The sequence below is a fragment of the Saccopteryx leptura genome, chromosome 1 (assembly GCF_036850995.1).
Source record: "Saccopteryx leptura isolate mSacLep1 chromosome 1, mSacLep1_pri_phased_curated, whole genome shotgun sequence".
Lineage (NCBI taxonomy): Eukaryota > Metazoa > Chordata > Mammalia > Chiroptera > Emballonuridae > Saccopteryx > Saccopteryx leptura.
This window is the reverse complement of record NC_089503.1, coordinates 282,026,999-282,054,441: the sequence shown is the minus strand read 5'-3', so window position 1 is coordinate 282,054,441 and position 27,443 is coordinate 282,026,999. Positions and strand designations below refer to the sequence as shown.

Here is a 27,443-nt window from a genome sequence, read left to right as displayed (position 1 = left end):
TTTGACTTTCTTTACCCTTTCTTTTTATAAAAAATAAATTTATTTTTTCAATTATAGTTGACATACAATATTATATTAGTTTTAGGTGTTCAACACCTTTTCTCTTGCTGCTTCTATGATTCTCTCTTTGTATTTAACCTTTGCTGTTTTTATTATGATGTGACTTGGTGTGGCTTCTTTGGCTTCATCTTGTTTTTGACTCTCTTTGCTTCCTGGGTTTGTATGTCTATTTCCTTCACCGGGTTAAGGAAGTTTTCCATTATTATTTCATCAAATAAGATTTCAATTCCTTGCTCTCTTTCTTCTTCTTCTGGCAGCCCTATAATACAAATGTTAGTATGCTTGACGTTGTCCCAGAGACCCCTCAAACTTACCTAATATTTTTTATTTAAATTTTTGTCATTTTGATTGGGAATTTTCTGCTACTTTATCCTCCAAAATGCAGAGTTGATCATCTGCTTCATCTAATCTACTATTGATTTTCTTCATTTCAATTGTTGTATTCTTTATATCTGACTGGTTTTTTTTTTAATGTTTTCTATCTTCATTTTTGTTTCCTATTTCTTTGTTGATGTTCTTATTGAGATCACTGAGAATTCTTTTTTTTTTTTTTTTTTTTTTTAAGTGAAAGTGAAACAACAACAGACAGACAGGAAAGGAGAGAGATGAGAAGCATCAGCTCATGGTTGCGGCACCTTAATTGCTCATTGATTGATTTCTCAATTTCTCACATGTACCTTAACTGAGGGGCTACAGCTGAGCTAGTGACCCCACGCTCAAGCCAGTAACCTTGGGCTTCAAGCCAATGACCCTTGGACTCAAGCCAGCCATTATGAGGGTATTTCTATGATCCTATGCTAAGCCAGCAACCCTGCATTCAAGCTGGTTGAGCCTTGCTCAGGCTGGCCACCTCAGGGTTACAAAACTGGGTCCTCAGCCTCCTAGGCCAATGCTCTAGCCACTGTGCCACTGCCTGGTAAGGCCATTGAGCATTCTTAAAATCAGTGTTTTGAACTCTGCATCTAATCGATTGCTTGTTCTTTTTCTGGAGTTTGTTCTGTTCTTTCATTTGGGACATGATGCTTTGTCTCCTCATTTGGCTGCTTCCCTGTGTTTGTTTCTATGCTATAAGCAGAGCTTCTGTGTCTCCCAGTGTTGGTAGAGTGGCTGTATATAGTAGGTGTCCTGTGAGGTCCATGGCACAGTCTTCCTGGTCACCTGAGCTGAGTGCTCCAGGTGTGGCCCTTGTGGGGATTTTGTGTACCCTCATTTTGGAGTTAAGCCTTGTTTACTGTTGTACCCTTAGGTTAATTTACTGTGAGGAATGGCTGTTAGGAGCTGTTGTGCAGGGGCTGGTCCTGCAAAGCAGGCTTCATTTGAGCAGGATTCTGGTACCTGCCAAATTTACCTTTTGGGTATGTCATTTCTGGAGGTAGTTGGCTGTGCTCGGGTGTGGTCTGAAGCTGGCCACCAGATGTGTTGGTTTTGAGGCCTCTTGGGAAGAGCTCTGATGCAGGCTTAGGTCAGCCACTGCCTGCATCCTGGGGCCACTTGGTATGAACTACAGAGTAATTTGAAGTAATCATTTTAAAAGTTAGTTTGCTATAGAATCAGGAAAGAAAAACGTGATAAATTTACTAAAGTTTATATGTTTTCCAAACAAATTTTAAGCAAAGTTGTTTTTGTTCTTTCTAGACAATGCCTCTCAACAATAATAAAAAAATATAACTCCCACCTGAAATGCCTATTGAAAACTCAGGTATTAACCTTTGTTACTTTGTCTGTAAATTCAATAAACATTTATTAAGCATCTACTCTTTTTCTAAAACTTTGCAAGTTTTTTAAGATATGAAGATGAATAGAGTGTAGACTCAAAGTCTACACTTGAGTAGCCTTCGTTCTATCGTGACAACAGACAAGTAAATAGATGTGTGATGAAATATTGTTGAGTCTAGTGAAAGACCTATGTGCATATTGGACACATAAAAAGTGTTTATCAATTTTACTTATTTAATCTAAATGTTGAAAAATTAGTATTTCTGTCAGAGAAAGGGCATATGAAGAAAAGTAGGAAGCAGGGATAGGAAAAGCAGTTAGAAAACAGCCTGGTGTGAGGAAACAATGAAATTTGAAATGGTTGCAATTAGGATTCAAGGAGAGAGCCTGGAAGGAGACCAGATGAAAGGGGCAAATGGGGACCAATTTATGCATGATTTTAAGAACATATTATTCACAATTTAATGATTTTTAATTTATCAGGTGATGACCTGGAACCCATATGTAGAGCAGTAAAATGACAGATGGGTGATTAAAGGGGCATTTCATTAGCCAATGATAAGGACATTGACAAAAGCTCTACTATAAGGATGGATAAGAGGGGACTGATTCATAATAGGTGAAAATGTGTTAATTTACAAAGAACAGGTTGTCTAAAACACCTCCAGATCCCTGGTTGTTGACGTACTGAATGAAGACATCAATTCACAGAACAAGTGAGGAGATAAGTTAACTTGGCTCAGGGGAATGTTGGATGCAGTCCAAGTCTACTGAGATTTGGTCACCAACTGGGCATCCAAGTTGTGATCACCTTCAATCAGATTATTCCCTATAACTTATTCTTCCAGGGCAGGGTTGGTCTTCCACAAATAAAATGTCATATGACTACAGAAAAGTATTATATATAAGAGAATGTTTTTAAAACAAGTGAGGACTCCTTTTTCCATTAAATAATTTGACTCCTGAGATATATAAAAGCACATTGATCTGAAGTAACTATTTCTAATATGTATTAATGAACAGTAAATAATTATGAAATTAATAAATTATATTTATTGATATAGATACCAAATTCATGTGTGAAATTCCACATAAAAAATTAAAGACATGGTGATAACAATTACATGACTCATATTTCTTCCCGAAGTATTGAGTACAATCCTCCACTCTAATTCCATTTTCTTTTCTAATTCCATTAAAATGTGGAATGTGAAATAATTTAAAATTCAATTTTTTTAAGTCACATAAAAGTATCATAATTTTTTCAGCTTGATTCTTCACCTTTGTGATAATCATTGTTTCCAGTGAAGAATTGAAATTTACTAGGTAACCAGGACAGATTAAGATTTCATTCCTAGATACTTTATGTATCTTGACTATTGTAGATATATTTTTGAAGTTATGGTTAACTAGTTATTGAGGACTTTTTTATTTTTAAAGTGTCAGAGAGAGGGATAGATAGGGATAGACAGACAGGAACAGAGAGAGATGAGAAGCATCCATCATTAGTTTTTTGTTGCAACACCTTAATTGTTCATTGATTGCTTTCTCATATGTGCCTTGACCGCGGGCATTCAGCAGACTGAGTAACCCCTTGCTTGAGCCAGCAACCTTGGGTCCAAGCTGGTGAGCCTTGCTCAAACCAGATGAGCCCGTGCTCAAGCTGGTGACCTCGGGGTCTCGAACCTGGGTCCTCCACATGCCAGTCCAACGTTCTATCCACAGTGCCACCACCCAGTCAGGCTAGAGGACTTTTAATTATCTAAATGTCAAATGTCTCAGTACTATTTATGCATCATAAACTCCTTTTTACACACACACACACACACAAACCTATACTCACACACCGATTGTTGAGAATCTGTTAACAGTTCTTATTTTCCAAATACAGAATTTTAATCCTATGACTCGTATATGAAGAATCTAATATTTTTACTTTGAAAGGAACCATTGACTATTGTAAAATTTTAAACTATGACTTAAAAGTTGGCAAAACATCAGAGGAATAGTGTCTTTATATTATCACTGGCAAATAATTATCACCCGCATCTGAATTATTTATAACTAGGTCACAGTGTGTGCAATTTTCCAGATGAACTCCATGCAAAACAAGGATCTTTTTATAATCAGTTCTTATGAAGCAGAAGCAATAATAAATATCTGAGAAGTAAAGATAGACTACGATATCATCAGTTCATGATTTTGAACTTTCTATTTATTTGACAAGTGCATTTATTAAGTAGCATTTCAGCTTGTCAAAAACAATATCAAGTTAAAAGAGAGCATGTTTTTATATTTCCCAAACTTGGATTATTACAGATGATTTGAAAAAATAAAAAATATACAGGCTGAATAAATATGGCATAAATATTACTGAATATCAATGTATATAATTTGAATTTCAAATATTTCTTCAGCAATGGTTATTTAATATACTTTAAACTTGACTTATAGCAGATTGGGCAGCTTGAAAGGATATTTTCCTAACATATTACTTAATGTAAATTACTGAACTATTTAATCAAATAGAATGAAAAGAAATGGAAGTCAGAACCATACTCTGATTGCTGAGGTTCTAGTTGAAGAAATGACATATTCACATAAGTAACATACATAGAGTGGTATTTATTCAGAGCAAAGCAATGTAAAACCTGATTTCAATCTAGGTGAAAGAATTTACTTCTGATGCAAAGTTGTTTCTTTCTGATAGTCTCTAATGTATTGTCTCCAAAATTTTTATTAAAATATCAGGTAAGATTCTTAGAGAAAGTTAACAATTCCTATCACTGATGAAAAGCTTACACTAGAATCTAGTAACTGGTGAACTAATTATATACTAGAGGAATTTAAATTGAGAAAAATCTGTTCATGTTTCAAAATGTGATTTGGCTTCATGAAACATCTCCATGGTCTGGAAGGAGCTAAAAACCTCCAAATACTTTACCATCTAGTCCATGATTCAGAGATTGGACCAACTAGAGAATCAGAAGAATATGTCATTTCTATTATTCAAGTTCCAGTGACTCAGTAAGAAAGGCAGAATATTACTTAACTCACACTTTCCTTCTCCAAGACCCAAATCCAATGGTTTTCAGCCTAAACAGAGGTTGAAAATTGCATAAATGTGTAGAAACAAGGGGAGGAAATAGGAATCTCATATATTTAGCTTTTTAAGAACTAAAGCTCTTTTAGGAACAAGCAGATCTATTGAAGGATAGTCACAAATTCCAGTTTGAGACAGAATTTGAACAGAGTGACAGTAAGAACAGAATTTGGGAGCAGAGATTCCAAAGTCAGAGAGATGTGTATGCCAACCGGCTGCCAACTACAGAACTTTTTATTAAATCTTCCTAGAGCTCATATTATTCATCACTAAATTTAATGTAATAAAATCTAATGATATTTTTAAAATTAATGGAATGGTACATGTAATGTGCTTAATACAGTATAGTGTCTGGAAGATCAAAAGTATTCAAAGAAAGGTAAGGACAAGTGTTACTTTATTGTTATTAGAGTGACTATTTTTAACACTTCATAGAGCGCTGTATCAGATCCAGAAGAAGAATGTCACAAAACCGATTTTCATTCACAATAAAATGTAAGAAAAGGTGGAAAAAGGGCAAAAGTTATTTTTAAATAAGATAAAATAAATAGGTAATAAGAGTCAATTGAAAGGTCACAAAAGGAAAAGTCAAGGAGAGAAAAAGAAAGTAGGGTCAGGAGAAAAATAAAACACATTTGTAGAACTGGAACCTACTTTAGCTGAAATAAAGGGCAAAGACTACTAAAAGTAAAGTCTATTTTTTCTTGAATACTCTCAGACTTGAAAAATAAAAAGAAAAAAGTGAAAGTAAATCTTCCATTAGGGAGGTAATCATCAACGAATGTACTTTGTATTCTTAGAATTGAAAGATTTTGTCAAAGGAATGACATGATCTGACATTTGATTTGGAATTGTGCTGTGAATTATTTGGAGAGCATACAATATGATCTATAAAAATTGAAGAAGTACAAGAGAACAGGCACTCATATTAAACATTAAGTTTAGGAACAAAATATTGCCGATATCAAAGGATTTGCCTGTGTGCCACTGCGTATCTCTTTCTTCTGCATAAGAGCTGTCCTTTGGTGAAAAGTATTTTGCAGCTTTTGTTTACCATTTCACCACCAAAATATGTCCATTAGCAATATAAGGTTTAGTTTTTCTTGAATGTCTACCTAAATGGTATCAAACTGTACATACATTCTGAGCTATGTATCTTTTCAGTCAATATTGTTTTTGAGATTTATTCACTTTGTCCCATATAGTTTTGATTTGTTTATTTTCATTGCTGTGAACTTCAAGTTATTTATATATTCTATTGGTTATGTACATTTGAACTAATATCAAGGGTTGTTTAGGGTGTATATCTAGGGTCATAGACTTACAAGGTATTTGTGATACCTTGTAATAACAAAGGTATTACTTTTCTAATAGGATCACACACATTTCACAATACTATGAGAGTTCTTATTGCTCCATTTTCTCACTAACGTGTGATATAGTATAACTTTTTATATTTATCTACATGAGGTATATGTAATATCTTATTTCAGTTTAAATACTAATAAATTCTTTTTTTTTCTTTTTGCACACATGTGCAAGAGAGAGAGAGAGAGGGACAGACAGGGACATCAGGGACAGACAGACAGGAAGGGAGAGAGAGAGGTGAGAAGCATCAACTTGTAATTGCAGCACTTTAGTTGTTCATTGATTGCTTTCACATATATGCCTTGATGAGGGGGGGACTCCATCTGAGCCGCCACTGACTCCTTGCTCAAGCCAGCGACCTTGGACTCAAGCCAGTGACCTTGGGTTTCAAGCCAGTGACTTTGGGCTCAAGCCAGCGATCATGAGATCACATCTATGATCCCACACCCAAGCTGGTGACCCTGCGCTCAAGCTGGTGAGCCCATGCTCAAGCCAGATGAGCCCATGCTGAAGTCTTATTAGCCCGCGCTCAAGTCAGCAATCTTGGGGTTTTGAATCTGCATCCTCAGCATCCTAGGTTAATGTGCTATCAACTGCGCCACCACCTGGTCAGGCTCTTTACTCTTTTTAAAGGTAACATCAAACTGTCATTTTTATAATTTACATATTCAAAATGTCCTATATTTCTTTATCTTTTTCAAATAGATGTATGAGTGTTATTTATACTTTTATTCTTTCTTTGCTTACGTGTATTGTAGTTCTGCTAGTTGTTAGCTGCTTCTTCACTTTCAGTATGATGTCTTATTATAACATCAACTTTCTCAAACTTTAATTTGTATAATGTATACTCAGTTAACTGAAGAATTCATTCAATTTTGGAAATATATGTATCTTTGGAAGCACCATAAAAATTAAGATATAAAATATTTTCATTACACCAAAGAGCATCCAAGTTCTTTGCAGTAAGTCCCCCCATCCCAGACATCATGTAACCATCAGCATGAATATCTTTTGTCTTGATCTCCAATAGAATTTTACTACTAGTGATAAGAATAGAATCTTTGATTTGTTTCTAATCTTAGGAAGTTATAGTTTTGCACCATTATTTTGAGGTTATATAGATATGGTATGAAGTTAGTTGTTTTTAACTAGTTTAGAGAAGTTTTTTTATATTTCTTATTTACTAAGGGTATATACTATGAATGGGTGATGAATTTTGTCAAATGCTTTTTCTATATCTATACAAATGAGCATGTGGTTTTTCTCATTTATTCTTTTCATATTTTAAAAATTTCTTCCTGCTGAAATAATTCAAACTTTGTGAGGATTTAGAACTTTTCCATTTATTTCTGGCTTTAGTTAGCTAACATTTTGTAAAGGATATTTGCATCTATATTTATGAGGAACATAAGTCAATATTTTTAATTCCTTATAATGTTATGGTTTGACTTTAGCATTGGAGTAATGCTGGCCTTTTCAAATAAGTTGAGAAGCATTCCACTCACTCTGTATTTTTTTAAAGAATTTGATTAGATCTGGGGTTTTTTTCCTTAAATGTTTGATAAAGGTTTGTTCATTAATATTCATTAATGAAATAATCTCTTCAGAGTTATTTTGTGGAAAGGGTTTTAATTATGAATTCAATTTCTTTATTTTTATTAAAATTATTGGGGTGACATTGGTTTACTAAACCATACAGGTTTTAAGTGTACAACTCAACAAACATCTCTGCACATTGTATTGGGTGTCCACCGTCCAAACCCCCATCCTTTTCATCCTTATTTATCCCCGCTTTGCCCACTTCCACTTAATCCCACCCCCTTTCCTTGTGTCTGTGATTGATTATATATATATATATTCTTTGGCTTAATATTTTCATCTTCTCTTATCCAACCCCCAACCCTGCACCCCTGACACCTGTCAGTCTGTTCCATGTATCTGTGCTCTGTTTTTATTGTATTTGTATGTTTATTTTGTTAATTAGTCCACATATTACTGAGATCATATGATATTTGGGGAAGCTCCACATTGTTTTCCACAGTGGCTGCATGAATTTGTATTCCCACCAGCAGTGCAGGAGGGTTCCCTTTTCTCCACACCCTTGCCAGATCTTGTTTGTTGATCACAGCCGTTTTGGGTTTCTCACTGTGAGTATTTTTAGTATACAAATAAAAATAGAAAATTCATTAAGGTTTATATAAAATCTGAAAAATGGTGAGTCGTTACATGGTTATTATTATTATTATTATTATTTGTATTTTTCTGAAGCTGGAAACGGGGAGAGACAGTCAGACAGACTCCTGCATGTGCCCGACTGGGATCCACCCGGCACGCCCACCAGGGGATGACGCTCTGCCCACCAGGGGGCGATGCTCTGCCCCTCTGGGGCATCGCTTTGTTGTGACCAGAGCCACTCTAGTGCCTGGGGCAGAGGCCAAGGAGCCATCCCCAGCGCCCGGGCCATCCTTGCTCCAATGGAGCCTCGCTGCGGGAGAGGAAGAGAGAGACAGAGAGGAAGGAGAGGGGGAGGGGTGGAGAAGCAGATGCGCACTTCTCCTGTGTGCCCTGGCCGGGAATCGAACCTGGGACTTCTGCACGCCAGGCCGACGCTCTACCACTGAGCCAACCGGCCAGGGCCGTTACATGGTTATTTAAATGCATGTTACTTTGGTCCACATCACAGATAAATTAATCTCATCACCCACTTCCAGCGTTTTGTATAGTGCATTTTCACCAATAAAATAAAAGTTGGTTTTGATCTCATTTGCATAATCGAACAACTTTCTTTGACTTGTTTGCTTTTCTGATGTTCTTGTTTAATAAAAAATTCAAATGCTTTTTTTATTGCTTCATATTCATTTTTAAATATCCCCTGATTTTTGTGAGCAGTATATATTAAGTGATTTCAAGAAGAGTTGGTCACTACTATAGACTCTATTTGTCATCAGCATTTTTTTTTTGAAGCATCAGTTGCTTCAAGGATAGTACAATCAAATGGTTACCATGTACAACATCCAACACCAAACTTCATTGTCCCAAGTTTGTTCTGAATGCAGGGAATCTGAGTTTTAATAATTGTGTCCTCCTGTACACTGTTTACAAAACAGATGCATTCTCACCCTGTTTATGGGTCTGCTGTCAGCTGCCTTGTTTTCAATGCATTTTGCAGAAACCAGACACCATCTCTCTCTCTCCCTCTCTTTCTCCTTGTCCCTCCCTTTCTACATCTGGTCTTCCCCATTTTCTCTTTTTCCATTTTATTTCAGGTTATGTTAAACTAGAGATAGAGTTGACATAATCTTAATAGCCCTACTTTTGAGCATTCACTCAGTGCAGATTGTAGATCACACCATAGGATAACCAGCCTTAAAATCTTTTCTGTACATAGGAACAAACAACCACATTTTATTCCATTTCCTATTCATGAAAAGAGAAGTAGTGTATATGAACTAGTGTCCCTTCAATTTCAATGAACTGTAGGTATGACTCTTATCATCTACAGCAAAATGTGGAAAATATTATTGAAGAAGTTAAAAATATATGCAGTGTTCTGGGGTGTGTGGAGACCAAGAATATTACAGATGCTGTAAATGAACTAAATCTAATTCTTCAGAGAAAATCAAAGGTAAATATATTTATTTATTACACCTGAGCAATTATTTTAAACCTGAGTTCAACAATTAATTAAGGTGAGTGAAGACTTGACTAACTGCTCTATATGTGTCTGTGCATGTATATTTCAATCACTTTTGAATAATAAAATTAAATTAAAAGAAAATTTCTTACACCTTTGAAGTTTGTAACAACAATACAGCTTTCAAGTGAGACTAAAATCAATCTTACAATTTACTTAGATGAATATGAGTATATAATAATATTCACAGGCTCATGTTTGTATAGACTACTAATGGCTCTCATGTGCATCAGTATATACAAGCATAAGTGTCCATGATTGTGTGGTCAAGCACATATGTAGAAAAGAGATTAGTTTTTGTGAAATTTTTTGCTAAATTTGTAATGCACACTGCTTCAGTGATCCCCCATCCTACAATGATTTATTTTTTTTTTCTTTTTCAATTAAAAAAAATGAGTATTATATGATTTCTTTTTTAAGCTCAGATATTTGATGTAGGTGTTATTACTCTAGGAAAAAAATAGAAAAACCATTCCAATGAATTCATTCAGTCTTATAATTTAAGAAGGGATTAAGCAGACAGATATTATGATTTATATTATAATGATTATGATAATAAAAATAAGTACTTGATAGTACATTGCAATAATAAAAGTTTTATGAATATATTACCTTCTTTTTGGTGCAACCCCAAGCATGCATCCAAATGACTGCTAAAATGAGAATTGAATACACTAAATATAAGAATTAGAAATGGTGGCCCTGGCCGCTTGACTTAGTGGTAGAGCATCGGCCCGACGTGTGGATGTCCTGGGCTCAATTCCCAATCAAGACACACAGGAAACGCACCCATATGTTGTTCCACCCCTCCCCCTCTTGTTTTTCTCTCTCTTTCTCTCTTCTACTCCCACAGCCATGGCTCTATTGGAGCAAGTTGGCTCTGGGCACTGAGGATGGCTCCATGGTGCTAAGAACACAGTTGCTGAGCAATGAACCAATGACCCAGATGGGCAGAGCATCCCCCCTTAGTGGGCTTACCCAGTCCAGAATTGTACTTATATGAAAAGATTAGTCACTATTATGAAAGGGGATTGAGTTTAGATAATCTCTGGAAAACTGTTCTAATACTAAAAAGGATGGACTTATTCTAGAACTTTCTCTATAAAAAAACAAAAACATAGATGGCTCATTATAACAGTCAGGCTTTTTTTTGGTCTTACAGCTTAGATTTCCTCTGTTTAAGAAGCAGTATTTATATATGACACCAAGCCTGATGAGGTGGTGGTGCTGTGGATAGGGTGTCGGATTGGGACATGGAGAACCCAAGTTTGAAACCCTAAGGTCACTGGCTTGAGCACAGGCTCATCTGGTTTAAGCAAGGCTCACCAACTTGAGCTTAAGGTCACTGGCTTGAGCAAGGGGTCACTCAGTCTGCTATAGCCCCCTGGTCAAAGGTAAAACATATATGTACCCAAAATTATAGAACCCAATATAATTTAATTTTTTCAATTTTTCATAAAAATATAATGGTAAAACAAATGCACACGAAATGTTTTTTGAGAGAAAAATGTATTGCTAAGACTCTTTTTACTGATGGAAGTGATTATTCTGAGAGTGAGTAACTATCCACACTCTCTAAATTTTTAGCCTGGCATTTTTTAAAAAACAGGAAAATTCAAGAGATCTATAAATATGAAACAAATATGGAAAATATCCTTATGACCATTTTAAGAAACTGTAAAATTTTCTTTAGCTAATTATATTTTGATATAAGAATGTCAGGAAAGTAACAGATGTCTTTCTTCAAAGTCACTAATTTCAAATTTAAAGTCAAGTTCTATTTGAAAGGCCAATCTATAATAACAAATACAAAAATTAGGTTCTGTGATATGGTGTTCACAGTGGCTATGAGCCTATAGAACTGCAAGCCACAGGAGAATTTTGCCTTTATAGAAGAGAGTGGATGTGTGAAAATGTGATATAAAGGAATGAGTTTGGCCTTTGGAGTCAGGCAGAACTGGTTCTGAATTTCAACTCTGCCACTTTTTGTCTTTACGACCTTAGAGAATTAAACTCTGATCCTTAGTTTTCCTAATATGCACTATAGATATGTTAGCATTTAATGTGCAGAGTGTGGTGAGAGCTGTTCTTGTTTGAATAGACGGATGGTGTTTAGCTTATGAACACTTTGAGTATCTTCAAAGAAGCTGTCTGACTCACATATGCTCAACTAACACCCTTGGATTCAGTGGTGACAGTGAAATGCAAATAATGACCCCAACTTGTCCTCCATGCCCTTAATCATATTTAATAGATAGTAATATGTACAGAGGGATGTCCTTTCATGCTAAATCCCACCACTCAAATGAAGACATTCAATTTTATGTGAAGAGCTCTCACTTCACATCACAGAGAAAACTGAGATGACAGAGAATCTGGAGAAAATACCTGTGCTGGTAGAAAAATCCCTGTTCCAGACATTTATAAAACTTCATAACTTCACAGAGGAAGGGAAGCGAGTGGACCCTCCCCAACAGTATTACTGACACACAAAGTAATAGGATGTGGAGTAAACAAGTAGGAGGTATGCCTATATGGAACAGATTTTTTTTCTTTCTTTCTATTAGGAATGTTGTAATAAAATCCCCTCACTTATGTTCCTCAGGGACTGAGGCTATGAGATCCCATAAAACTGCGTGGGAATGTTCCCAGAGACTTATAGTCTATGCTAAATCATCATCGATTCTAATTTAATGTATTTTAATTACATAAATATCTCATTGTTTCTTTATTTTATGAAACTATAACATTTTTCCTGAAAGTAAAATCAGGTGGGTTAAACATTATTTCTCCATATTTCATGACCAAGCCCAATATCTCGAGTCCTTCATATATTTTTGATGATGTTTGAAATGTATCCTTCCTCTAAAAAGCTAGGAAAAAAGCATGATGTGTCGACACAGACCTCTAGAAATATCTGTTAGAAGCAAATTATAACCAATACTGTGTATTTGTCCAAAATATAAAGAGTGGAGTGCGAGCAATTATTGAAATAATTAAGAGTCCCCAAAATATAGTATATGCTGGGGCTTGAATTAACAAGATCTCTGACCTAACTTTATGATTTATTTTGTGTGTGTATTCATTTGCACAAGTTTGGGAATTATTAATAAGTTTGTCCTTCTGCATCAGAATATCAACAGCACAATTTGGAAACCAGGAAACAAGATGTTTCTGTCAACTTATAGGTCTCTACTGTTTGTTGTTTAAGAGAATCCCTGTTGGTTGGCCTCCAGAGTGTGATGAGGCTTGCTTTAGGACTTAACGCTGCTCAACTTTTCTATCTCATTAATTGCTACTACTGATTTCTCAGAGAATTTTAATTAGAGCTCTTTCACTGAACTTGTCGCCTTGGGCTGTTTCAACAAAGGGCACAATTTTAGAAATATAGCAAATAAGTAAAAATTAGCCATCTAATAAATTGCATTCAAAATTATGAATAACTAAGTGAGTAACAGCATGTGTTGAACAACAACAAAGAGGGTTAGTTACAGGCAGAGCTGCTGATGTACAGGATGCAGGACAAAGTCCGTACTGAAGCTAACCTCTCTCTTGAATACCCAAAGGCCCCAGCATTAGACCACTGCAGACTACTGGAGGGAAAAGCCAGCTCTTTGTTAGTTCTCTTTTCAAAACTAGAAACCAGCCCTGGCCGGTTGGCTCAGCGGTAGAGCGTCGGCCTAGCGTGCGGAGGACCCGGGTTCGATTCCCGGCCAGGGCACATAGGAGAAGCGCCCATTTGCTTCTCCACCCCTCCGCCGCGCTTTCCTCTCTGTCTCTCTCTTCCCCTCCCGCAGCCAAGGCTCCATTGGAGCAAAAGATGGCCCGGGCGCTGGGCATGGCTCTGTGGCCTCTGCCTCAGGCGCTAAAGTGGCTCTGGTCGCAATATGGCGACGCCCAGGATGGGCAGAGCACCGCCCCCTGGGGGGCAGAGCACCGCCCCTGGTGGGCGTGCCGGGTGGATCCCGGTCGGGCGCATGCGGGAGTCTGTCTGACTGTCTCTCCCTGTTTCCAGCTTCAGAAAAATGAAAAAAAAAAAAAAAAATTAAAAAACAAAACAAACAAAAAAAAAAAACTAGAAACCAAAAAGCAAGTCATATTCAGAAACAACATGCAGAAAGTGCATGTATTTGAATGAACAGTAGTAAAGTGGGATTCACTCCGCAAAAGCTGGAATCACAGTAGATTTTAAGGGCATAGTTTATCATTATGTGCTTAGTGTTCTTTCAATGTCTCCTCTGCTGTGGGGGGCTCTGCATGGGTGGTGCACTCTCCTCTGCAGTAGCTGTGGTAGTGATAGTGGGCTGTGGGATGGGGAACTATTCCCCTGTAAGCAGTTGGGACACAGAGCCTCCCGTGGCTGAGCCACTGGCCATAGGTCTCAGACCCGGTGTCTGGGACCCCAACTGGAACAGGCGAGAATCACTGTCTCCGATCAAGCCGCAAGAAGAACCTGGAATCTGGAGAACTGGTGTCCAGGCTGGACCACCACAAAGCCAAGGCCATGCGTACCATTTTCTTTATCTGGCACTTCCAGTGCCACTTGGACACTTCCCTGAAAAAGGACTCCCTGACTGCATTCTGACCCCGTGTCTCCAACTTGTAAACCTGGGATTGAAGTTTAATAAAATTGTCCATTCCTCCATGAATAGAGCCACAGAAACCACCAATAACATCAGCAAAGACCCGGCAGGCGGCTGCAAAGTCAGCACAGACCTGCGGAGGGAAAGCAGTCCTGTAGAGGCCACCGTACTCTGTCTCCCCGGAGGCTGGAGGCTGTGTACAGTGTGACCAACAGGGGCCCAGATCCAGACTGACTTTAAGAACAACTCCCCAGGGGACAGTGAGCAGCTGTAGATGGTTAGAGATCTTCATCTGCCACGTCAGTGTCATCCACTAACTACATCGTTTCCTCAGTAAACCGGTTCCCTCAAGAAGGTTGGCTCCTGCCCTCTCTCGACTTTGGCAGCATCGCCTACTTCGTGATTCAGGAGCGATCAGTATTCGCAGAGCCACGTGGTTCAGGTGCCGGACAATCTGGTGCGCTCTTCCTTCTTTGCCCTGTGCCCAGCTCCTCCGTGTGGGAGCCACTAAAACCGTTCCTGCCCTTCGCCTTCCTTCTACAGGCTGCGCTGTAACTACATCTCATTTCTCCAGGATGAGGTGGCAGACAAGTAGAAACAGCTAATATAGGGCGTTTTGCTACTTCTCTCTAACCCAGGATAGAAAAGGAAAACATTCAGATCAAATCAGGTTTATTTTGCATGGTTTTCGGCCATTCTCTTATGGACCAGGATTTGGGGGGGGAGGGGTGTCAAAGGAGGCCTACTAGAGGACGGGAGGTGGCCTGACAGGTGCTGTCACCAGCAGACTGGCACTGAGAGGGTCTTTGGTCCTGATCACAGCTCGCCACAGACCTCTCTGCCTCCTTCTAGATTCTGCCAGCAGAGCCAGCCAGGCACAGGAACAAGGAGGAAGAGGAAACCAGATACTATTTCATTCATAACAGTTCACTTCATACATTCTTCTCATTTCTTAAAACCTTTTGTCACCTAAATACTTGTCAATCAAAGATTTTTTTTCATCTGGGTAAAAGATAATTTTAGGGCTTTCATATTTGAGTTTATTCTTCATTTAATTTTTAAAACTCTACTATAGTTCAATATTAAAACAAAAAATAAATGCAAATAGTGAGCGTATTATAATCTTGCACTCATTCACTACTGTATATGAAATGCCAACATTGAGTGCCCCATTAAGAGGTCTGACAATGAACACTAGGATGATGCCCCCAACTTCATAAGCTTCTCCAGAGTAATGGCGCTATCTTTCCTGATTTGGATCAAAGGTCACCAGTTCTACCTGGTACATTTTATCAGTCTCTTCTACTCTACTTCCTGCCTCTCTGGTAGGAATTTTTACAGCAAAGAGACTTTTATCAGGAGAAAAAAAGTCATTCTCAGGAAAGCTTACCTTATATTCCTTAATTAGGTATCCTTTTCATGTGGCCTACAATAAGTCCCATGTCTTCATTTAGCACACAATTGAAGACTGTTAGCCCCTGTGCTTAGTCTTTTATTGTTTTTAATTCTTCTTTCATGACACTTCAAGACACTTTTAAGAAAAATCAATGGACTTCCTTTAAATAACCAGTGATGAAACTCCAGTAATACTTTGTTCTGATTTTTAATAGACTTAATAAACATCATAAATATCTCATTTCAAGCTTATTGCAGATTCCAACCATTTGCTATTACCATTCTCTTTTTATAGGACCACAAGGTATATTTATATGATTAGTGTTTAGTTAATGGTAAACCCCATAGCATAACCAAATTTATGATGATTAACTTTTAGATGGAATTTGTTTGAAGACCTTACAAGCCATGTAGCAAACACGTTCTTTGTCTGTAAATTAATTCTAAATAATAATAATCTAAAACGAAAATCATTGCAAATTACAGTTGATCAGAATGATAAATTAATAAGCCAAAATTCTGCTTTGTGATTAAAGACTGTGCTTCAAATTTCTGCAACAAAAGACATGAAAGCTTGTTGAATATGTATACTCCTAGCAGCTAACGAAGGCTGCATATAGAGGCGCAGATGGCTAACTGGCTTTAGTTGGTGGAGGTTCATTTTAATTAAACTGTACTTAAATTTTATTATAAAATATTTCAAAGCTATAATAGATAGCTAATGATAAATATGGCTCTTTGTCGATGACCTGATTTCTATCTTTTTTCCCCCTAGGCTTAATAGAAAACGTGACAACTGAGCTATCTACATCCATTTCCCAACTAATTGATGTCTATTGTAGCAGCTTTTATGTCGACTTCCAGACTCTAAATGTGCCTGCTAGTGTTTCCTGTGTAAACCCTGGGACTTATTCCCACCTCAGCTTCACAGTGTATGCAGCACACAATATTCCAGAGGCTTGGGTGCACACGTGAGTGGTGGTGACTTTTTCACAAAAGTGTTAATTACATAGCTTCTAATTTGAGTATAATTTGTCTTGTTCTTATAGGAACTTATCTTGTTTCTGAATTATTCACAAAGGGAATAGATCCACATATTACTGTTGAATTGGTGTTTCTATGAGGGAAGGGGGATCAAAGGTTTCCTATTCTGCCATGTTGTTGATACCACTCAACATAAATTCTTAGAGTAGTTTCTATATCATGCTTTATATAAGCGAAAGACACTTTATCATTTGACTTTTAACTATAAAATAATTGACCCACATTGAATCAATGTTTCTTTTTAGCTACAAAGCATTTTCTTTTTCCTGTTGGCTTACTTATTCTGGAAAGAAGCTGTGCCAAGTGAGAAACTACAGAAATATTCCAGTCAAAAAATTGGGTTTTTTTTCTTGGTCAAGTGGAATGAAACATAAGTTTAAGCTTTATTCTGGCAGAATCATTTATTTAATAAAGATCAAAGTTCCTTTTTTTGTTTTAAGTGAAGCATGTGATTTTAAAAAAATGTTGCCAGTTGATTTGATTTCAGTGATGTGATAAATATGCTAGATCTAATAGATAACTAACTGTTCAATTCAACAGATTAGATGTCGATTTAAAAACCTAGACAAGTGTCCAATCCACATTATCCAATTGATCAAAGAGGAAAATTAGAAAAAGAATTATTAATCATTCACAGACTTGGATAAAAGGAATACCTTCTATTTGGATTTGGAGGGAGATAGAGTTCAGATATAACAAAGAAGAGAGAAAGTACCAAGTAACATATGTATTCTCCATTTTCCTACAAAAGCCAATTACATATTTGTTTAAACAATCAAGCTTCTTGACAACAATTATCTACACATTTGTAAACTGCTGTTTAATTTACTGGCTGACTGGCTCTTACTTCCTTGTTTTATTGAGATTTATTATATAAATAAGGAGAATCACCTTCTTGGCATTATTCATGCCTGCTTCTTCTCCTATGTTTCCCTCACCTCACTCAAGCCCTCACTTTACTCAGAATCTCAGGGGACTCATAGGTTCCCTCTATAGATCTTTGATGATTGCTGATTCTTTTCCTTGCTGTTCCTATGACACTAATCCACTGTCTTTCACTCATTTCTCTAGGTCTCCACTGCCCACTGACAGCCAATTTTCTTCCTGTCTCAAATAGAGGAAAATTCTTCAGTCCACTCTCCATCAGACCTTTCAAAAGGTCTGACTTTCTTGGTAGATAATTTGACTCCCAGTAATGCACTTTCCTACTGATAAATTGCTAACATTTCTAGAAGTTTTAGGATGTTGTTAGATAATACCATTTATCTCACTCTTAGTGTTATTTCAATCAATGGAGACATGTCCTGAGATTTCAATTCTACATACTCCATGATTGTCTCCATCTCAAAGCAAATTCTGCTTATTGGAGGGCTGTGACAACTTTTGTCTCTCCTGCTTTGATTTAGATTCTTAATTAAGATTCTTAATTATGTGACCTTCAATTAAAAAATTCTATTTCATTGCACAGAATTAGTTCTGCTTATAAAATTCTTCAGTGTTTTCCCAATTCTTTAAGGTAAAGTATAAATCATTTAGCATAGCACACAAAGCCCTCTGTGGTTGGTTTTGCCCATGCCTGTCTCTGAACCTTCATCTCTGACATTAGCCCTACTCCTGTCCCTGCACCCGGCCACTCTTCTGCATTTGATCTACTTGACCTGAAATCTGAACTATGAAATTATATCTCTGCAAAAGTAACCCCTCTATCAAGAGTACAGTGCCATCACTGCCCGCCCTGGGAACATGTAATTATATTTCAGGATACTTTTCCACCTTCTCTATAAACCCTTTCTTATATATTTTTAAGAAAATAATCACCTCTTTATTTGTCAATTGGTCTGAACCTCAGACCTCCCCTGACAGTCCTTTACTAAATGTCTTTATTTATAATTCTGTTAGATTCTGTTAAATAATAAGAAAAAAAATTATTTTATTAAAAAAATTTTTTATTCTATCTTTCCAAGCTCACAGAGCACCAAACAGAATAAGAGGCCATTTGCTAGACAAATTAATAAATTTTGTGTAATAAGTGACTCCTTAAAAATGTCATTAGCCAACTCAATTATTCTTAATTAATTAAAACTTGTTTCTAGTTGTTTCAAAAAACGAGATTCATTTTCAGATGACAGCTATGTTTCATCATTTAAACAATTCAAGAGAAAAATCTAATTCTAAGTCAATTTCAAAGAAAACTATCTCAAAATAAGTTAAAATGCATTAGTGTTGTTGGAATAACTACATCAATATATCTTTCATCTCTTCCTTCAAGACTTCACAAGTGTTATATTTCCTGGGAGAGTTTCTTTGATTTCCCTAATAGTTACTTCACCAGAATTATTTTTATTTTATCTTATTTTTATTAAAATATTTATTTATGCTTGACCAGGTGGTGGCACAGTGGATAGAGTTTGGATTTGGAGGACCCAAGTTCAAAATCCCAAGGTCACAGGCTTGAGTGTGGGCTCACCAGCTTGAGCATGGGGTTGCTGGTTTGAGCGTGGGATCAGAGACATGACCCCATGGTCACTGGCTTAAAGCCCAAGGTCACTGGCTTGAGCACAAGGTTGCTGGCTTGAGCAAGGGGTCATTTGCTCTGCTGTACCCCCTCCCCCTGCTGTCAAGGCACATATGAGAAAGCAATCAATGAACAACTAAGGAGCCACAACAAAGAATTGATGCTTCTCATCTCTCTCCCTTCCTGTTCATCTGTCCTTCTCTCTGACTCTATGTCTCTGTCAAAAAATAAGATAAAATAAAATAAAATAAAACTTATTTACCATTTTAAAATCTTTATTTACCTGTAATGTTTTTATATATTTTATTAATGTGTGCTGTTCCAGTATAATTGATTATACATTTTATTACTATATAATAAACTTAAGGACAGAAACTGTGCTGTTTAATAATATGTAGCATAGATTTTGACCACTTATTTTATTTCAATCATCATAGTAGAGCACCAAAGTGTATTATCTCATCTCAACTTAACAATAGAAAATACATAACAGATGTGGTCATCTCCATTTTACAGATCAGAATATTGATGTTTACAAAGATAAATTAACTTGCCCCATGCTCCACAAATGGTAAAACTGGTACTCAGGCCCATTCTGACTATAATGTTTTACTGTGATTTCCATACTGTTTCTTCCAACATATAAAATCTTAAGCAGAGTATTTATATTCTAAAAATTGTTCTCACATCTCAAGTTAAAAAATAAAACAACACTGTACTCGATTCTTTCACCGACAGTCACCCGCCTCCTTTTTTGGTTTCTGCTTTGCAGAAAAACCTTTCCAAAGAGTTGTCTATATTCAATTTCTTTCTCTGCTCTAAAACATTCCAATCAGGTTTTCATCAGCTCTGTTTCTCTGAAGTTGCCCTTTAAAGTCACCAGTGGCCTGCATAGATAAATCTAATGTTATTTCTCAATATTCATCTTACACAATCTATTAGAAATATTTGTCACTGTTGATCTCACCATCCATCTTGAAATATGCTCTGTACTTGGCTCCCGCATTCTCTTAGCTTTCCTCTTCCCTCATTAGACATATCTTCTCCATCTTTTCTTCTCCCAGACTCCTAATGGGCTTAATCCTTAAGCCTCTTCTCTGTTGTATCTATCCTCACTTCTTTAGGTTTCTCTTATAGTCACATAGCTTTAAATGCCATCTATATACTAACAACTTCCAAATTCATATCACTGACCCAGGGATCAGCCACAAACTCCACATTAACACATGCAACATGCCTAAGACTGAACTTTTGATCTTACATATTCCAAACTTCTTCCACCCATAGATGATCATTTCCAGTTTAGTTGTTCATGTCAAATTCTTAACCTAAATTTCCTTCTCTCAGACACCATGTCTAGGAACTCCTACTGACCCTCTCCTTAAAATGTTTCTAAAATATTACTTCTCCTGACTTTCATTGGTTTAGACCACCATCATTTCTCCTTTGTATTACCACTGTAGCCTTATAATGGTCTCCCTCCTTCCCTTGTTCCTTTATAATCCATTTCACACAGCAGCTAAAGTGACCTTTTTTTTTAATGAAAGTCAGGCCATGTCATTATTCTGTTTTAAAAATCCTGAAATGGCTTTCTATTTCACTCAGACCAAAGTCAAAGTCCTTACAATGATCTATTGTTATACATCAGTATTAAAGGAAAGTTCTAAAAAATATGAACTTTTTAATTTCCCGTTTCACTATCAAAAACTTACTCTGATTTTAGGAAAACTGTGATATATAGAAGAAAAAAAGTTTAAGATAAATTGAATGTTCACTGATTTTCCAACAGTAGAGTAAAGAAAACATATGGTTAAACTTGAGATCTGTGCAGCTGTTTGAATGAAAGAAGCAATCTACCTTCACTTATTGAATTGCTTCTTAAAGTATTTTTTTCTTTTTTTGTCTAAAAGTTTATTTCTTTGATTTTTCAGTAGACAGATAGAAGTTGCAAAAAAAAAAAAAAAAAAAGATTTCCCAGTGAAAATAAGATTACTCTAGCTTTAAAACTCCATATGTATTCAAGAAATGAATAAATAACTATTTAAAAAGCAGGTATTCTTACCACAGAAGAATTTATTTTTATTAATAAAAAATGACAAAATGGAAATTGGCAGTAACTATTTACTGTAAAGTATCCAATTTCTATCATTTTTAATATGAAAAGCTCACTAATAAGTGAAGTTATACATGAGGAAGCCAGGCTCAATGGGGAAAATAAAGAACATTCTAGGTAATTTGAGGAATAAAGTGAATTTATAGCTTCCATTCCAACACAAATATATGAAAACTGAATAGAAAAGTAATTACAGGTAAAAGAAAGAACATTCAAGAAATTATTGTCCATTTCACAGGATCATTAACATGTTGATTTTCAGAACTTCTTTTAAACTGAGAAATATGCATATATTATCTTAAATGAATATTATAAATATTGAAGAATATGAAAGAAAAGACTGAGTTTCAGCTATCTAAACATGTAACAATTAAAATTTTTGCCAATCTAAAATTTTCTAATCTTGAAAAATAGAATTTTCTTACTCTATTGATTAAATAATTAGTATAGTGCTGCTATACACCTATGATTTTTATATATTACATTTTGCAATATTTATCTCATTTCATGGATAAGAAAAAACAATGTTTAATAAAGTTAAATTTATTGCTCAAGGGAGAACATCTTAATGGTCATAGAGCCAATATTTGAACACAGTTATTATATGCAGATCCAAACCTGACGCATCCTCTCCACACATAGTTTACATATTGACATCTCTGAGGTACCTACTATAATATAACCTAGAAGCTAAAAACTTATCTTTAATTCTTCATTGTCCTATTCCACTAATACGCTGTCAGCCAAATATTAAGTATCTATTTTATAACCTCTAAAATAATTCTTTTGTTTTTCCTCTTATTTGCTGCTTTATTACTACCCTGAATCTGGACCTCTTCATCTCTGGGAACAGTATCTTAAAGAAGAGGACATGTACTTCCTCAAAATCGGTCATGGCCACTGAGCTAAATTAAATTCTTATTCCTAGGGCTGGAAGCTACTCAGCCACTCTCAGAAAGGGTCGTCAATGTTTTATTTATCCCCATAAGTAAGAACTGCTCCTGAGTATACAGATTAGACAGGCAATTCTTAGTGTAAGAAGATGCTTAATAATACCTGATGCCTCAGGTGGGCCAGCCACAGTCAGCACCTTCCAGTTGGATAATAGGCTTTGGTCATCAGTCCTCTAATAATTACCCATTGCTCAAACAAGCTGACACCAAAGTTCAACTGGGAAATACAATACCAGTGGATTTTGTTCATATTCCTCAAACCTAACACCATCAGATCACCCATTTGCTCTTCCATCACTTTTCTCTCTCTACTTTCCATCCCTTAATGGATAAATCTTCCCCTATCTGCCTAACTCTGTTCCAATTTTTCTATTTCTATCTAGCGTTCTCATCTTCTAATAAACATATTCTCCATCTCGGTCGTTTAAGAAATATATCTTCCATCTCTTTGCCTCACAAATAGGTATCTTCTAAACACCATATTTATTTTGAGGCTCTTGTAACAGAATCTGGTCATTTCTCTATAATCAAGGTGACTCCAGAAAGGAAAGAAAGATACCCTTTCCCCGTCCATCATTAGAGACCTTAGTAACATTCTCAACTTTCTGCAAATGCCTTTCCTAAACACTTATATTGCCCAGATTTACTATTCCCAGTTTTACAGTATTATTTATAACTTTCTAGACATTCTCTATATAAGACATTCTCCTGATTGCTTTAATACCCAAATTCAAGTTTTTCTCACCATCATCAATCCAATGTTTATCCTTAGCCACTTTTTGGCCTGTATCTACAATTCATTCAGCATCTGAGTTTGGAGTTCTTTCACCTTGACATACCCAGAAACTGTATGTCTATTCCATTTCAGCAATCATCTCCCCAATTCTTAGGATCTCATAATAATCAGAATAGTTCACATTTAAAATTGTTATCAACTTGCTATATTTTTTTGTGTGTGTGACAGTGACAGAAAGAGACAGAGAGAGGGACAGACAGGGACAGACAGACAGGAAGGGAGAGAGATGAGAAGCATCAACTCTTCACTGCAGCACCCTAGTTGCTCACTGACTGCTCTCCCACATGTGGCAGACCGAGTGACCTCCTGCTCAAGCCAGTGATCTTGGGCTCAAGCTGGTGAGCCTTGCTCAAACTAGATGAACCCATGCTCAAAATGGCGACCCCAGGGTTTCAAACCCAGGTCCTCTGCGTCCCAGTCCGATGCTCTATCCACTGCGCCAACATCTGGCCAGGCTCAACTTGTTATACTCTTAACTCTCAGTTGAAATACTTCCCTTTGTCATTAAGAAAAAGCTTGGGTTTCTTTGCCTAACATTAAGCACTCTGGCAACCACCTACTTTTCTAATTGTATTCTCCATAACTTCTCCACAGTTTGACCACATCTCTTGTTCTAACCACAGTGATCCAGTCACTATTTGTGAGTTACACTTTATCTTTTCATGCATATATATCCTTGTACATTTTCTTTTCTCTTCTTAAAATAGTCTTTTCTAAATCTTCATCTGATTATGGTAAATTTACCCACGTTGAGTTATTTCCTGCCTTCCACCATTCTCTAAGACAGGGGTCCCCAAACTTTTTACACAGGGAGCCAGTTCACTGTCCCTCAGACCGTTGGAGGGCCCAACTATAAAAAAAAACTATGAACAAATCCTTATGCACACTGCACATATCTTATTTTAAAGTAAAAAAAATAAAATGGGAACAAATACAATATTTAAAATAAAGAACAAGTAAATTTAAATCAACAAACTGACCAGTATTTCAATGGGAACTATGCTCCTCTCACTGACCACGAATGAAAGAGGTGCCCCTTCCAGAAGTGCGGCGGGGGCTGGATAAATGGCCTCAGGGGGCTGCATGCGGCCCGCGGGCCGTAGTTTGGGGACCCCTGCTCTAAGATAATGTTAACTATCCGTTTCTCTGTACTTACAAAGGGTAAATACTCAAGTTATCATAATTTTTAAAAATAAGCTTACTGGTAAAAATTGTAATTTTAACAATCCTTATTGATTGCACAACCAATTGCATTATTCAACACACTTCTGCTGTATTTCTACTTTTACAAGATTAAATACAGAAATTCAAGAGGATGCCTCAAATCTTTATGAAAATATTATTGTAATTGATAATCTACTTTCTTTTATTTTAAGGATCAATTTTCCTCTTGAAACAAAATCACTTCCAAAGGAATCCATGCTCACTATAAAACTGTTTGGGATTAATTGTGTAAACAACAATGCAGATTTATTGGGCTGGACTTCTCTTCCATTGTTTCCAAAAGAGTAAGTATATAATTTGTAGTTAGGACAGCTCCCATCGCAGTAAAAAATCTCCTTGAAACTAAATATTTCACAGTACATAGCATAATGAGAAATGCAAGATGGCACTTCATCCTGAAATTGAGGTAGCTCAATATAAATCGTGACTATTGAAAGCAGGCTGAAAAACAAAATGTAGAAATGGATTAACTGGATCCATTGTCAACTGGCTCATTTACAATTGAAAGGTACTGGCGTGACCCATTACAATTGCTTTTTCTTCGCTAAGTAGCCAATTTTTCTGCATCTGATACTTCAAAATTATTTAGCTCAATTCTGTCATCTAAAAACAATGTAAATCATGGAATTCTGGCTGAAGTAAAATTATACAATGTAACTCACTAGTTTATTGACCTACTGCCAAGAAGAAATATTTGTAATTTTAAGAGATATTTTTCAGAAAAGTAAGCCAACTATGAGTTAAGATATTTTATTAGATCTAGTGACTATCACTAAATTAATTGATGATTTAACTGTATTTGGAACTATTAATATTTAAGATATTTGATGATTAATTATGTGACTTTCTATGCTATCAAGGAAAAATGTTTCAAATTAGTTAAATTAGTTAGTTTTCACATGGCAAAACTTGCTTTTGAATCAAATTGTAAAATACAGGTCCTTTGAAGAAATAGAAATTATACTGTTATTATAATAGTTATAAAAAACGTTCCTACCCGTTTTTTTAAAGAGAATCTGCTAATATAAATATGTTAAGAAAATACTTCATCAGCTTTTATTTCCCATATTTAGTCAATAAAAATAGGTTATCATCAAAACAACCATCAGAAATCTTTAAAATTGTCATTTTTTGGATTAGTTCTGACCTAGTGTGTTTCTGTGTGTGTGTGTGTGTGTGTGTGTGTGTGTGTGCATGTGCGTGTGTGTGTGTGTGTGTGTGCGCGCGCGCGCGTGCACGCACTTTATTTTCTGTTTTGATGTTATAGTCCCTTTCCACGTGTATGTTCTTTGACAGGAACTGGATTTATCTTTGTAATATCTATTATCTGACATAGTACCTCTTATAAACAAGCAATCTTGAGAGGTTTGTTTACTAAATTGAATTGGTAAAAAAAAAATCAATTCCTATGGGAGGTTTAAAATGGAAATAAAATTTCAAAAGTCTGTAAGAAACAGTTTTGTCCTCAAAGTAATACCTAACTGCTGTTAGGAGATATTTCAAAAATCTGATTTGTGGGTTAGAACTTTCATTACTTTCTCACTAGGAGCAGCTAGGCAGGTGCCCTTCCTTTTCATGAGTGAGTTTCTTTAAAGTTTCAACTGCAGTATTTGTAAGAACTGGTGTGTTTGTATTTCTAGTTATTCACTGAAAAAAGTTCAGTCCATTTTATTTCTTTCAATCATCTAACACTATTTTGCAATAACAGGCAATCAATAAGTATTAAATATATAAGAAAGTTGAAGGTGTGATTGTCCTTCAAACTAATTTTCAAGACCTTTTTCTAGATAGTTATAACAGTAAAAGTACTGCATCCATATTGTTTTGTCATATGTCACTTACCATTGGTACACATTTTATATGTAAGTGATCATAGATGGTGGTCATCTATGTCATGCCATTTGAGACTGATATTAGGTGGTGTTTGCTTAAGGAAAAGTGTCAAAATTATGGATGATGAGACATCACATAAGAGAGCACACTTACCCCAAGAGTTCTTCAATTAACATGTGTAACTATATTTCCAAAAGACTATTTCTCATGAAAATCAGAAAATCTGTCTCTCTCCTAGGCTAAACAATTTAAAGAAATTCAATTATTTTTAAGGCATCAAGAATCTACCATTGGGGCAAATAGGGAGACTCCATGACTCTCTCTGTGCTGATCATTCCAAGTTACAGAGATTTTAACCCAGTTTATTTGATGCAGATATTTCCAGGTTAGAGCAATGATGGGCAAATGAGTTTGTGAAATTTGTATTTCTTTAGTTTGCTCACTTTTATTGTTAGAAAATGGCACTGGGCAGCACCAGGTATATGTGGTCTGTGAAATTGCAAATTACCTTCCTTCTTGGGAAAGGGGCATTGTTTTGCTAATGTTTGCTGGAGGAGAGGTTTTTGCACCAGACAGTTTTGAAAAGAAAGAGTAGAAGGAAAAGAGGCAGAAAGAAGCCATGTTTGCAGAGTGAGAACAGAGAGAATGCAGAGTGCTGAAGAAGAAGCCAGTTTAGCAGAGGAGAGAAGAAGGAGAAGGAGGAAGAAGCCATGTTGGCAGGGATAGAGAAGGTGTGCAGATGGGGAACCAGAGCTGAGGGGCTTCGTAAGCTCCATTAAGACTGATGGGGCCTTTGATTCTAGGGAGAACTGGAGAAGATTCTCTTGGTTGTGGAACCGGAGAATGCATCAGGGCTTTGGGAGCCACTGAATGAAAGAAAACTGTTTTCCCTGTGTGTTTGCTCATCAGCCAATGCAAGACTTTAATAAAGGAATGGTCCACCATTTTTTGGCTGCACTGTTTTTCGGCCCCTGGCCTTACAAGCAAATAGGCCACTTAACTTTATTTTTCTTCACAAAATAACCCTTGCCCATAAACATTTGGTA

General features: G+C 36.3%; 1 protein-coding gene across 1 annotated transcript in view; it reads left to right on the top strand.

Moving 5' to 3' along the window:
* PIK3C2G (phosphatidylinositol-4-phosphate 3-kinase catalytic subunit type 2 gamma) overlaps window positions 1-27,443 on the top strand; it is a 326,837-nt gene that overhangs the window by 43,690 nt on the left and 255,704 nt on the right. The window contains 8 exon segments of the mRNA XM_066360246.1: window positions 1,696-1,759; window positions 9,750-9,872; window positions 12,387-12,465; window positions 14,224-14,721; window positions 14,829-15,075; window positions 16,299-16,351; window positions 16,695-16,890; window positions 24,717-24,848. Of these exon segments, the coding sequence (XP_066216343.1) occupies window positions 1,696-1,759; window positions 9,750-9,872; window positions 12,387-12,465; window positions 14,224-14,721; window positions 14,829-15,075; window positions 16,299-16,351; window positions 16,695-16,890; window positions 24,717-24,848 (1,392 nt within the window).